General features: G+C 35.9%; 1 protein-coding gene across 9 annotated transcripts in view; it reads right to left on the bottom strand.

Annotated features, from left to right (window-relative positions):
* The window catches only part of CEP128 (centrosomal protein 128), a 195,567-nt gene that overhangs the window by 150,330 nt on the left and 33,164 nt on the right, over positions 1-12,073 (bottom strand). For 8 of the 9 annotated variants that reach the window (XM_050336008.1, XM_050336007.1, XM_050336003.1 and 5 more), the window contains 2 exons: positions 5,903-6,253; positions 1,213-1,863 (listed from right to left, as the gene is read on the bottom strand). The exons of the other annotated variant lie outside the window; for it this stretch is intronic. In XM_050336008.1, the coding sequence (XP_050191965.1) occupies positions 1,213-1,863; positions 5,903-6,253 (1,002 nt within the window). The remainder of the gene's footprint in view (positions 1-1,212; positions 1,864-5,902; positions 6,254-12,073) is intronic. 9 annotated transcript variants of the gene reach the window in all.

Here is a 12,073-nt window from a genome sequence, read left to right as displayed (position 1 = left end):
GTCCCTTCGCCTATGTCATTAATGAAGATATTTAATAGCAGTGGTCCAAATACAGACAAGACACCACTTGTCACTGATGTCCATTGGGACTCTAAGCCACTGACCACTGCTCTCTGAATGCAACCATTCAGCCAATTCCTCATCCACCTAACAGTCCACCCACTGAATCCATCTCTCTCCAATTTAGAGAGAAGGATGTGGCTGTAGGAGCAGAAGACCTTAGGAAGAAAAATCAAGAAGGGAATGCTTAGCACTCATTCAAGGAAACTTCTGCTCCCAGAGAAAAGCTTTTACTCGGGAAGGAATTCATCCTCAGGCGGGTGCTATGATGTTCTCGTTATCTGTCTGCTGAGAGGTAACTCCCTTGCTACAAGTGATAAAATTCTCACAGACATGCCTGGAGGCCTCTGCACGGTTGCCAGGCGGGCCATAAAGCCCAGGAGAAGAATTCAGCCTGGGTTTTTATTGTGCATGCAAAAGGTGTTGTTATAAAAGCACCGAAATGGGTTTCCACCTTTGCCTTGTCAGCCAGCTGTACTGCAGTGTTCAACTGCAAAAATAAATTTTCTGTAAAACTGGTGCCTGGGGTTACCTGTGTGCATATCAAGCCTTACAGTTGGGGGGCCATGTCAAAGGCTTTACAAAAGTCCAGATAAATGACATCTGCAGCCCTTCCCTTGTGCACTGATGAAGTCACTCAGTCATAGAAGGCCACTGGGTTGGTCAGGTAGGAACTGCCCTTGGTGGAACCATGCTGGCTGTCCCAAATCATCATCCTATCTTCCATGTGCCTTAGCATTGATTCTAGAAGGACCTGTTCCATGATTTTTCCAGACACAGAGGTGAGAGTGACAGGTCAGTAGTTCCCAGGGTTCTCCTTTCTATCCTTTCTAAAAATGGGTATGTTTCCCTTTTTTCTCAGTCACCTGACACTTCACCTGACCACCATATTAAAACATCACAGCCTCATGTATTTCCTTTTATTGTGATCACAGAGTATTTCACTACTGTTGACCTAAAATTTTGACCTAAAACTGATACTGTAATGTTTTTTATCCTGAACTTTAAGCTTTTATGATGGCCTGAAATAAAATGTGTGTTAAGTGCTTTAAAGCCCATATTTTATTATCTTCATCATTCATTGGTAGGGGGCATGTGGGTGTATATGAAGGTGGGGGGAAGTCTGACACTGGAATTCTTCACAATAAGTACCTTTAGCATTCTAATTTGAGCCTCTGCATCCTCCTTTTCTTGTTTAAGGAGTTTCATGAGTTCTTGAATACTTTGTTCATGTTTGATTTTGACATTTTGTAACTCTGATCTAAGATCTGCCAACTCCTGTTGGTGAACTTCTCTTTCCATCTTCAGCTGCCTGTTAGCTGAAGTCATCTCTTCATGCTTAGATTCCTGCTGTTTCTGGAGATCTGAGAGGCTCTTAAGTAATTCCTTTTTTACTTTCTCCTCTTCTGCTATTTTGTTTGTTAGTTCCACACGTACAGAGCTTAATTTTTTTACATCTGCTTGCATTTCTAAGAGTCGTTCTTGGTCTTCTTTATGGATCAAGTTAATAGCTGCAAGTTCTGTCTTCAAGTGTTCCTTCTCAGCTTGCATTTGATTTTGTAGAAAGACTTGCTTTTTCAACTCATTCTCCAGTTTTTTTACAGTACCTTGAACTTCTTTGATCTCTTCTTCAAGAGATACTTCATGTGACTTCATTTCATTCAGCTTTACCTCTTTACAGTGGAGGAGTTCTTCCTGCTGGGCTCTCTTTGTAAGCACATCATTAAGCTCTTTCCGGAGGTTTTCTATTTGGTGTATAGCTGAGAGAAGCTGACTTCTGAGATCATCCTTTTCTTTGAGGGCCTAGGAAATAAGAAAAAGAAAACCATTGTGAACTAAAGTCCTTAAATATAATTGCTGGACACAAGCCCTTAGACATTAGGAATGTCTAAGGAACAATTAGACATCAGGAATGTCTAAAGAACAATTAACATACTTTGTTCTGTGAAAATACAAAAATTTTGCTTGCTATGAACTCCGTTCAACTGTATTCACTGTTTCTTTAAATTTAGACACAGAACATGTATGATCTCAAACTTGTAATTGGCTTTAAATTATCTAGCCTCGTAAGCAGGGATAGTTTTTGTTAATTCCCTGCTTCTCACACTCTCTCTTTGCAGACTAAAAAGAATTTCTTTACTGATTCCTCTAATTATCAGGATGGAGGAAATGAGGTATTACAGTAACACAGCAGAATACAGGGAGAACTAATGGTCACATACATCTTACTTATAGGTCCATTCCATATGCTGATTTATTTTGTTTACTTTCTAAAATATTACATATGAAGTATACCAAATTTAACTTATTTTTTAAACTACAGTCGATTAATTAATCAGTAGATTAATTAATAGCAGTTAAAGATTGGTTCACTCATGCATCAAAGTCAAGAAATGAAGTTGTCATCTCCAAAATAAAAATCAGCCAAATGTAATAAAAATCCTACTGTTTTCCTAAGGAGCTTAAGGGTTTGGGTGCTCTTTCCAACACTGATATATTTTATGTTACTAATACCACAGGATCACAGAATGGGTAAGGTTGGAAGGGACCACAGTGGGTCATCTGGTCCAACCTCCCTGCTCAAGCAGGGTCGTCCTAGAGCACATTGTACAGGATTGAGTCCAGACAGTTCTTGAATTTCTCCAGTGAGGGAAACTCTGCAACCTGTTTGGGCAATCTGTTCTGATATATCACAAAATACTGGATTATTTAAACTGGTCTAATAAATTTTATACTGAATTTTACTAAGTGTTTCCACTAAATCTACAATCAGTGCCCATTTCTTATGGATATAGCAAAATTACTTGAAATAATGAAGAATAAAAAGGCAATTCAGGTTGAAAGTGTGCAGGTTAAAAATAATAAAACAATTCACAATCACATCAAAAATAAGAAATGCACACCAAAATTCAAAAATAATAAATTGAGGACATGGGATCATGACCATCATGCTATTTTTCTGAAAAAAACCCAACCAAACAAAAAGACTGTCCTAAAACTGTAATTCTAATTGAAAGATTTGGCTAAAAAAACCACAATAAAAACAAACAAAAACAAAACCCAGTAACATTTCAAAATAAAACCTGTAAGTAACTTGCTTTGAGTGTAAGTATGTTTTCTACATTCCATACTTAAAAGCACAACCCAAAAGACACAAGATGTTAGAAATTCCACTGTCAACCAATATCAAGGCCAATCACATGGGCAAAACTTTATCCAAATTATCCCAGTAACCCCAAAAGAATGAAACCTAACCCATCTTTCTATAGCCCACCCGTTGCCTGCAAATATTTTGAATATCTCATAAAATTGCAAGCTATGATTGCAACTCAACTTTGAAAATTTGCCATCAACCCTTTGGAGTCCTCTTACAGAAATCAAAGACAACAGACTGCCATTTCTTCTTTTTCTTTATTACTTATTTTTACAGAATTTTGCCTCGGCTGCTAGTTGTCTGTATATTTCAAAGCTCCCTAAATTATGTTCATCTAGTTCCCTGAGGCTTATAATAAATGCTGCACCTAGATTGATTATATCCTCATATGGAAACTGTTTACAGCTTTGTAATGAGAACATGAAATATTGTTTGTAACCTCCACAATGGCACACAGTTCATTTTATATTACATATCCTCAAATAAAGAAACTTTCTTCACCACTGACAGTTACCTCAAATTTGTTGGCAAAATGGTGATGACTTTAAAAATAAGAACTAATATAGACAGCATTTCTTAAATGGAGCTTAAAACAAAGTGACTGCATTTAGCATTTGAATGTATTTGTTATATAAGAAGTGGTAAAATCCATGTCAAGGAGTCTTACGTAACAAAGGAAATTTCAATGTGGACAGCACTATTAAGCGCCACCACAAAGACCTGTCTATGCATTTACATGAACAGTGATTTCAGAACTTTTGGAGATCTACTGCTACTTATTCATAACTTGCTTCTACTTTTTGCCTCTTATTTTTCCATTTGATAGACACATAAGATTTCTAAATGATTCATGTTTTCTTCCTTTCCTTAAAAACTCCATTTTCCTAGGCAAGAGATGACCAGCTTCTTCAATGTTTGCAAACCTTATTTCCCCAAACAAGCATTCAGGCTAACAAATGCAACAAGATTACTATGGAATGAATTGTTGAAGCATCGACAGAGTAAATAATAATAAAAAGTAAGGAATATGATAGGCAATCCAGGACAGTAACAGCAATCCCAGGAATCACAGTTTAGATCTGCTAGAGTTTATTAATTTCAACTCAGTACTAGCCCCATTGTGGCTTCTCCTGTGCTTTGACCATGCTTGTACATTCATGTACAAGCCTCCAAATAGGTTACTGGATCAGAAACAACAGAGGAATAATACAGATATCCAATACTGCACCCCATATACCCCTTGAAAACATCAATCTTGGAGCAGGACAAAGCAGAGGATGAAGACATCTCGAGCCCATCAGATTTAGTAAAATAAATTGCCTGAATGCCATGAGAAAATACATGAAAAGAGGTGAGGGAAGTGCTATAAAAACAAAAGCCATACAATATGATAAACTGCACCAGCAGAGCATGTCAGTTAAGGTAAAAGCTCACATCATGGAGTTTAGCACTGTACTAGCCACTATAGGAGCAAAACTTTTGACCCAGCCACTGGAAAATACAAGACCCATAGACTCATTGCCAGCAGAATGATGCTTTCTACTACTATTCCAAGACAGAATGATCACCATTAGCACTGATGTGAGTCCTTGTCTTTAAAGCAGTGTCAGGAGCTGAACAAATCAAGGAATTCCTCTAAGTCAAAAACAAACAAAAAAAACCCTACACATATTTTTTTCCTGAGAAACTTTATAGGACGAAAAAGAGATGAATAAGTGGTTTACCATACTGAACAAAGGTAAATTAAAGGCCCAGAAATGTGACGTGATCAATTTTAACAAAATGACTTTTCAAATAACAAGTTCTGAAAAATAAAGAGGCTGAAATCTAATACACATGAAGAACAATTAAAAAAAAAAAAAAAAAAGAAGTTACAAAAATATAAGGAACAGAGTCTCTAACCAGATCAACGGAAAAACCTTGGAACTGCACGGTAGGTGTCAGCAGCATGCTCATCCCAAATGCAGGTTAGGTGCCTTTTTTGGCTAAAATCTCCATTTTGCTACAAAATCTCTGCACTTTCTCAAACAAAAAAATCTACTTTTCTGTCTCCAAACATCAAATTCAAACTGAGTTTCAGTCCTTATAATATTTCACAACCTGTAGTCTTTACTGGCAATAAAAGATGTCATTACTAAGCCTAGAGTCTGAGAAGAGCTTAAGTACAGAAATGAACTGAAAGTACTCTAGTTGTGCCAAAGGTCACACAGCATTAAGGTCTGTTAGCAATCTGACACACATGGTGAAAGTAAACACCTTCTTTCAAAGATCTTACCACTGTTCATAACATAAGATAAAGCATAAACTGAATGAGGGTTATTACATAGTAGGATTCCAAGCTTTTTAAAAAAATAACATCACATTATTTCCTCAAAAATTAACTAAAAAATAAGCTAACCTATGTTAATCAATACCCAAAAAGAAAAAGTAAGAGTAGCATTCATAGAGAAATTTTCTTCTTTACAAGAAGACTGGAATAAATACTGGAAAATAAGAGAATGTGGAACTCTATAATAGCTAAAAAATATTGCCACCTATTAGTTGTCTTCCAGTTTACCAGAAAATTTGGTCCAGAACTCCAGGTAGAAAGCAGTTTAAGTCACAGTTTGCAAAAATAAACTCCTTAACTTCATTTCTAAAACAAATGGAAAGGGTACAAAAAAACCCACAAAAATCAACCAATCTTACCTGACTATTCTTTTCCATCAGGTCATTGATAGTTTCATTTTGTTTTTCCATCTCACGACTCAGTTTCTTACATTTCAGCTTCCATTGGCGGATGGCTTCCTGTGCTCTAACCTTCAAATCTTCTCTTTTTTTCTCAGTCTCCAGCCTGAGTGCCTCTGAATGCTTGAATTCAGTGAGATACCGTTCTGCTTCTTTAGTACTTTCTTCAACCTGTTGAGCTAACTCAGAAGACTGGAGTTCAGTTTGCCTACATCTATTTTCACAAGCCTTGTAGCAATTCTGTATCTCCTTTAGTTGTTCCAGCATTTTTTCCTGCTGCTTCTCCCTGTTTTCCAGGTCTGATGTTAACACCTGGAATCATCATAAAAAATACAAACATTCTGACTCCAAAGATATGCAGTATGCAATCTTATCAAACAACATACAGCAATGTTAAATCACATTTCTATCTAAAATATGAATAGCATAAAAGATCTGCTTGACTATCAAGGAAAGCCCTATTAGCCCAGAGAGTCTCCCCCTCTGCAACGGTGAAGAATTTCAAGACAAGGTAAAATATATAATTACTCTATCCTTCCTGCATTTGTTCTTCTTCTGGTTGTTTTTGTTATTTTTCTGTATTATAGGTTTTAGATGGAGTCATTGGCCATATGTTACACAATACACAAATAAGAAATAAACCAAAGATTAAAATGTAAGGAGATGAATGTAAACAGACAAGAGGATAAAAGAAAATTGGCAAGGAAACAATAGGATTCATCACACTCAAAGTAACCTATGGTATATGAGCTAGTTGTTACCCAGTTTTATGCTGGCTGCTTTTATGAAAGCAACGTGCTGAATAAGGGTGTACTCGAAAGCACTGAATACAAAGGGAATCAAGATGCTTGGTAGGTGTTTCTAGAACAAGGTGCAAAAATGTTTGAACTATTCATTTTAAAAATAACAAGTGAAGCCTTTCTCAAATCGCATTTCTCAAGACTCATAATTAACTCAGGAAAATATTCTTCATAAACCTTCTGCAAGGACATTTTCAGAAATCAGCTATTGAAGCTACACTAGCAAAACTGTATTTTACTAAGATCATCATGTATAAATTCATACTGGTATTCTGTATTTTGAGTTTATTTAGACTGCTTTCATACCATTCAGTATTTTCATTAATGACACAGATGAATTTGATGGACCTGATCTGTTGTGGAAAATATTATCAAGCTTCAAGAGACTGAATACTTTAGAGAAAAGGATTAGATTTCAGAATGACTGAATAAAATTGCAGATGTAGACTAAAATAAACAGGTTGCAACTCAGAAGGGACAAGGGAGAAGTATTTTGCCAAGAAAAGAATAAGCAACTTTACAGATGCATAGAGAATAACTATCTAGACAAAGATCTTTCCACAAGGTTGGGGAAGGGAGGACAACTTGGGTTTGTTGGTTGGGGCTCCCTCTTGGTTGGGTACTTGGGTTTGTATATATTTCCAAGGCAGGCCATCACCTCCTGAGAGGCAGCAAATTGTACCAATCTTTTCAGGATGGTATTTGCTATGCTGAAAAGACAACTGCATGTGCACTCTTGCATGTGACAGATTGTGGTCAGAAAATACAGACAGGAAGGGACTGATGCTACAACCAAGAACAATTCATCCATCTTGCTACCTGTACCCATGATGCAAAGCAGGAGTAGGATTATCCACTGCACAATCACTTGCTTATCTGAAGGATGAACATTCCTACTCTAAGACACAACTTAGATACAGATAGGTAAACAAAACAATAGGTAAACATTTTATGGAATAGTTGGGAGTAAATGTTACACAGGTGGTAAAATAAAACAGGAAAGTCTCTTTAGATTTATGGTTCTATACATTAGAAAAAACCACATGTATTCTGCTTCACTGTTATTTAAACTGCATTTTTGAGCTTGTCAGGCAAAATTACCAGGTCTAACCTTGTAAAAAATCTTGATTCATAAGACAAAACAACTAACCAAAAAAGAACCCTTAATTTCCAATGAAAATAGAGATTATAATACTTCTTTAAAGATAAAGATGTAAATTGAGTGTAGCAGAAGTTAGAAAAAGCCTGATAAAATACAGTCAGATATTACATTTACCCTTCCACAGATTTTCTAAAATGGGATATCATTTCTTCAATTGTGATTATAAATAACATTATCACTTCCCATTTCATGTCTTTCTGGAGGCACCATAGAGGATATCAGTCTAAACTGATGTACTGCTCAGCTCTGCATCATTAAAAATTAGTTATTTATATATAATTTCCTCAGAGAATACAGTTCATTAGTAGAAGTACAGCCCCTGTAGACTGTTTACTGAAATGAGTCTAAGCTTAAACACAGAAAACAATGTTCAATTAACTGTAAACATTCATGTCATTGTGTAGAAGCACATCAATCTCCAATTTATTGATTTACAGTATAATAAAAAAAGGAACATTTGTTTTAGTTATTTACTGTGAAGCACAACTAATTTATCAATATGAGCTACTTGCATAAGGAGGAAAAATTAACTTTGACACAGATGTACCAATATAAATGTTTTACTGTTTTATTTTTATAGTATGTGTAAATACGATTGATCTTAGCAAATAGTTTGCACTTTCCTTAGAAAAGTCAAGCCAGCACAGACCCAACAGATGAAATCAGCAGCATAGCAAGTCAAAATTTCATGCAGCCTTCTCTGCAAAGCCAGAGGATAGAGAAACAGAGGGCCTCCACATTCTTATCTTTATGAGTATACATCAAACTTCACTGTCTATGTACAGAGTTTAGGTGTCTACAAAACCCAGAGATTATGGTCATGCCTCAACACACAATCCCAGTTTCTAGGCGTGTTGTGAGAAAAAAAAAAAAAAAAAAAAAGGCAGGATGACTGATTGTTTACAGTTTTCAAAGTAACATTTCTAACAGAACAGTTATAGACAAGTGATCATCTCACTATTTGTCATTACCTGCCTGCAAATCAACCTTGTTGTGGTTGATTTGAAGCAACCCTTTACAACAATGAAAATCATTAGAATCATTTTAAAGCACATTGTTTTCATTTAACAATTGGGTCAGTAGACCATACCTTGCTAAATATGATATCCCTTTCAGACAAACACTACTCAGAAAATGACTGATTACTGGATTTTGTGGAATTGTATTATCAGCAATCAGTAAGTAGTTAATACAACATATAAAACTCCATTAAGCATACTACATATTTTTAGTCCCTAATTTTGACCTTATGAGAATTAAGATTGATTTGTTAGGAAGAAATAGTTAAGGAAATTGCTGTTGTGATTGGGACAACATTATACTTGGCAGTGGTGTGCTGTGAAAGTTTCATTTCATAATGATGACCTTATAAACTTCAGCTTTTACTTTCTTTCTAAACAATCTTTACAACTAAAAAAACCTGTTTTTTTAAATTAAATTAAGCTAATGCATAGCATCATTTTCAGTTTTAGTGTATTTTAAAAAAAATTAGATTTAATATATAAAATTTTAATCAAGTAAATGCTATGTGCCTACTCTTTTAAGTTTGTTAAGACCTTCAGTCTTGAAAGGTACCCATTTTCTCTTAAAATAACAAAGTATCTTGCACAAAATGTTTATATCTGCATCCTACTATGGATGCACATATGGTCAGTCTTGAATATTGGAATAACACCTGGAGTAAGTAGGCAACTCTGTTTCCCCATCATGTATTATATCATTTGTATACAGACATCTGCCAGAGTTCCAATTTTCAGTTTCCCTTCAACCTTTTAGTCCTCATTTTCCTTTCAAGAACTCAGACTCTCAGTTGTAAAGTGAATTAAAAATGCATGCAGACAATACATCATAAAATGTTATCATTAATGTAAGACACATAGCTTGACTGCTTCTTTTGCCAAGTTGTTTGTATGTACATTCCATTGCAGCCATGGCCAGAGCAGCACTGAATACAAGTTCAGCTCAGGCTGAAACTCAGATAGACGCTGGGTCAGGGACTGTGAGGAACTCACTGTGGTATTAAAATCAAATGTTGCCCCCAGGGTTTTCTTTTTTTTCTTTGCTGGGTTGTTTGGGAGGTTGCATTAAGGGTGAAATACTGTGTTACCTGTCAGAAAGGAGCTGCCCTTCATTAGGATGTCATAGCAAGGAGAAGAGAAAGTACATAGCACTAAATGACATATAAATTAAAAACCTAACACAACAAACATAATTTTGCTCTCAGCCTCCAGAGTTGTGGGATTTGAAGGAACTGGTCAAAGAGAAACATCAGTCCTTACCACAGACTACACCTTAATTCAGCTCTCAGGTCTCATTAGATTTACAGTGCCTAGAGCTGTGTTAGTGCTAAAGAAATTGGAATTATCAAAGATCTCAGTCTCCATCTTTGTTTTGAGAACATTTTTAAACTTTGTGCTTAAAGTTGTGAGCAGGCCTATGTCCAGCAGAATGAGTCTGAAGATATCCCTTTCAGTTCTGTATTACTGAAGCTTGGACAATGAGCTCAGTGTCACAGTTGGATCTGTGCACATATTGACGGTGGTGCCCTTAGCCCTGCAGGCTGCTCTTTTACTATGGCAGGAGAATTTGGCAGAGTGATGCTTACTTTAGACCCTGCAGAATATAACTTAATTTTCACAGTCCTATCTTGGAATTACCCTTCTAGGCAATTCAGAATGTAAATATTTTAAGGATTTCTACAAGACAAGAATACAGAGATATAGGGTGTTTTGGAGTTGTTTGCTGGAGCCTTTTGTTTGTTTGTTTTAATATTGATCCAATTTTCTCTTTCTCATTTGTTACTATAGTTAACAAGACTGAGATAACCTAAGAGAAAGGACAAGCAATTTCAGCAGATTGCACTCATCAGAAAAAAAGAGAAAAACTACATTCCTCGGACACTTGAGTTTCTCTTCCATGTGGCAAATTACTAAGCAGCTGTGATTCCAAAAAAATTCTATACAGATGACAAATGCTGCCCTTATAGATTGAACACTTCAAGGAGTATCCAGTGTCTCCTGTGGCTCAAGGTTAGTCACAGAGAGAACTCAGTGAGCTTCTCTAAATGCAACAGAAGTATAACAATATTATGTGACATCCATTACAACAGTATGGATGGAGGTTCTCCTGACAGAAGCAACCCAGGATACTCTGGACATTTCGCTGGTAAAATATATTGTGTATATATACAGCAATTGTTAGCATACTTTGCATTGCGATTGCTGCAGAAAAAATCTGATTTTGGTATATTATCTCTATTCAATCTTTACACAAGACGATTCTGGGTCTCAGTTTTTCTAACCTGATTAATATTATTTTCATAGTTCCACTCCTAACAGAACCAAGGGAAGGTATTAGAATATTCATGCCAACTCATTCACCCCCAATATAACACCAAATACTCTCCTCCTGGCTTTAATATCTGAAGATTTTTATAAGAGATAATTATTTTTGTGGAATAGTTAAAAATGTCATTAAGATTAGCTAATAAATCCTGGGGGTACAGCATATTAATGCTCCAGAGATCTAAATGTAAGTATTATTTTCAAAACCGATTACAAAGTTTGTATGAGCCCTGAGACTACACCACCACCATAGACAATAATTCAATTGAGAGGCTCTGGGTAGGGTTGACACAGAAGTGATTAACAAACTCAGAAACAGATGAAACATTTGCCCCAAGTAAAAAGATGTGCATCTCATTTTCTACAGATCCAACATCCCTGTATGTAATCTAGTTTTCAACTTGTATAAGAAACTGGAGGCAGAGAAAGAGGACAACTTTTTCCAGTTATAGACTAGTTATTTATCTGAAGTGTAAACTAATCACTACCAGGCACTAAACATGTGACTACTACCATTCCAGAAACTCCTGCAGTTTGGACTTCTAGTCCCTAGTTTGAGTGCTCATATCATACTATTGCCCTGTTATTTTTGACACTCAATTTAAAATTAAAATCATTACAAGCTACAAAATAAAATTCATCCTAGGTATAGAAAACTCAACATATAGAGTGTTCAGCATAAAATTCCTTAAAACTCATGTGAACATTTAAAATGCAAGTGAGGACTACTCATTTGCTACAGTTTACAGAACTAGTGCCTCATATCACAGCTATGTGCAAACATTCTATACTGGTAGGAATACAGAAAGTCACATATCAACCCACC

Source organism: Myiozetetes cayanensis, unplaced genomic scaffold, assembly GCF_022539395.1.
Source record: "Myiozetetes cayanensis isolate MyiCay16 unplaced genomic scaffold, myiCay2020 scf6-25, whole genome shotgun sequence".
Classification (NCBI taxonomy): Eukaryota; Metazoa; Chordata; class Aves; order Passeriformes; family Tyrannidae; genus Myiozetetes; species Myiozetetes cayanensis.
The sequence above is the reverse complement of the archived record's forward strand: the minus strand, read 5'-3'. Positions and strand labels throughout refer to the sequence as shown.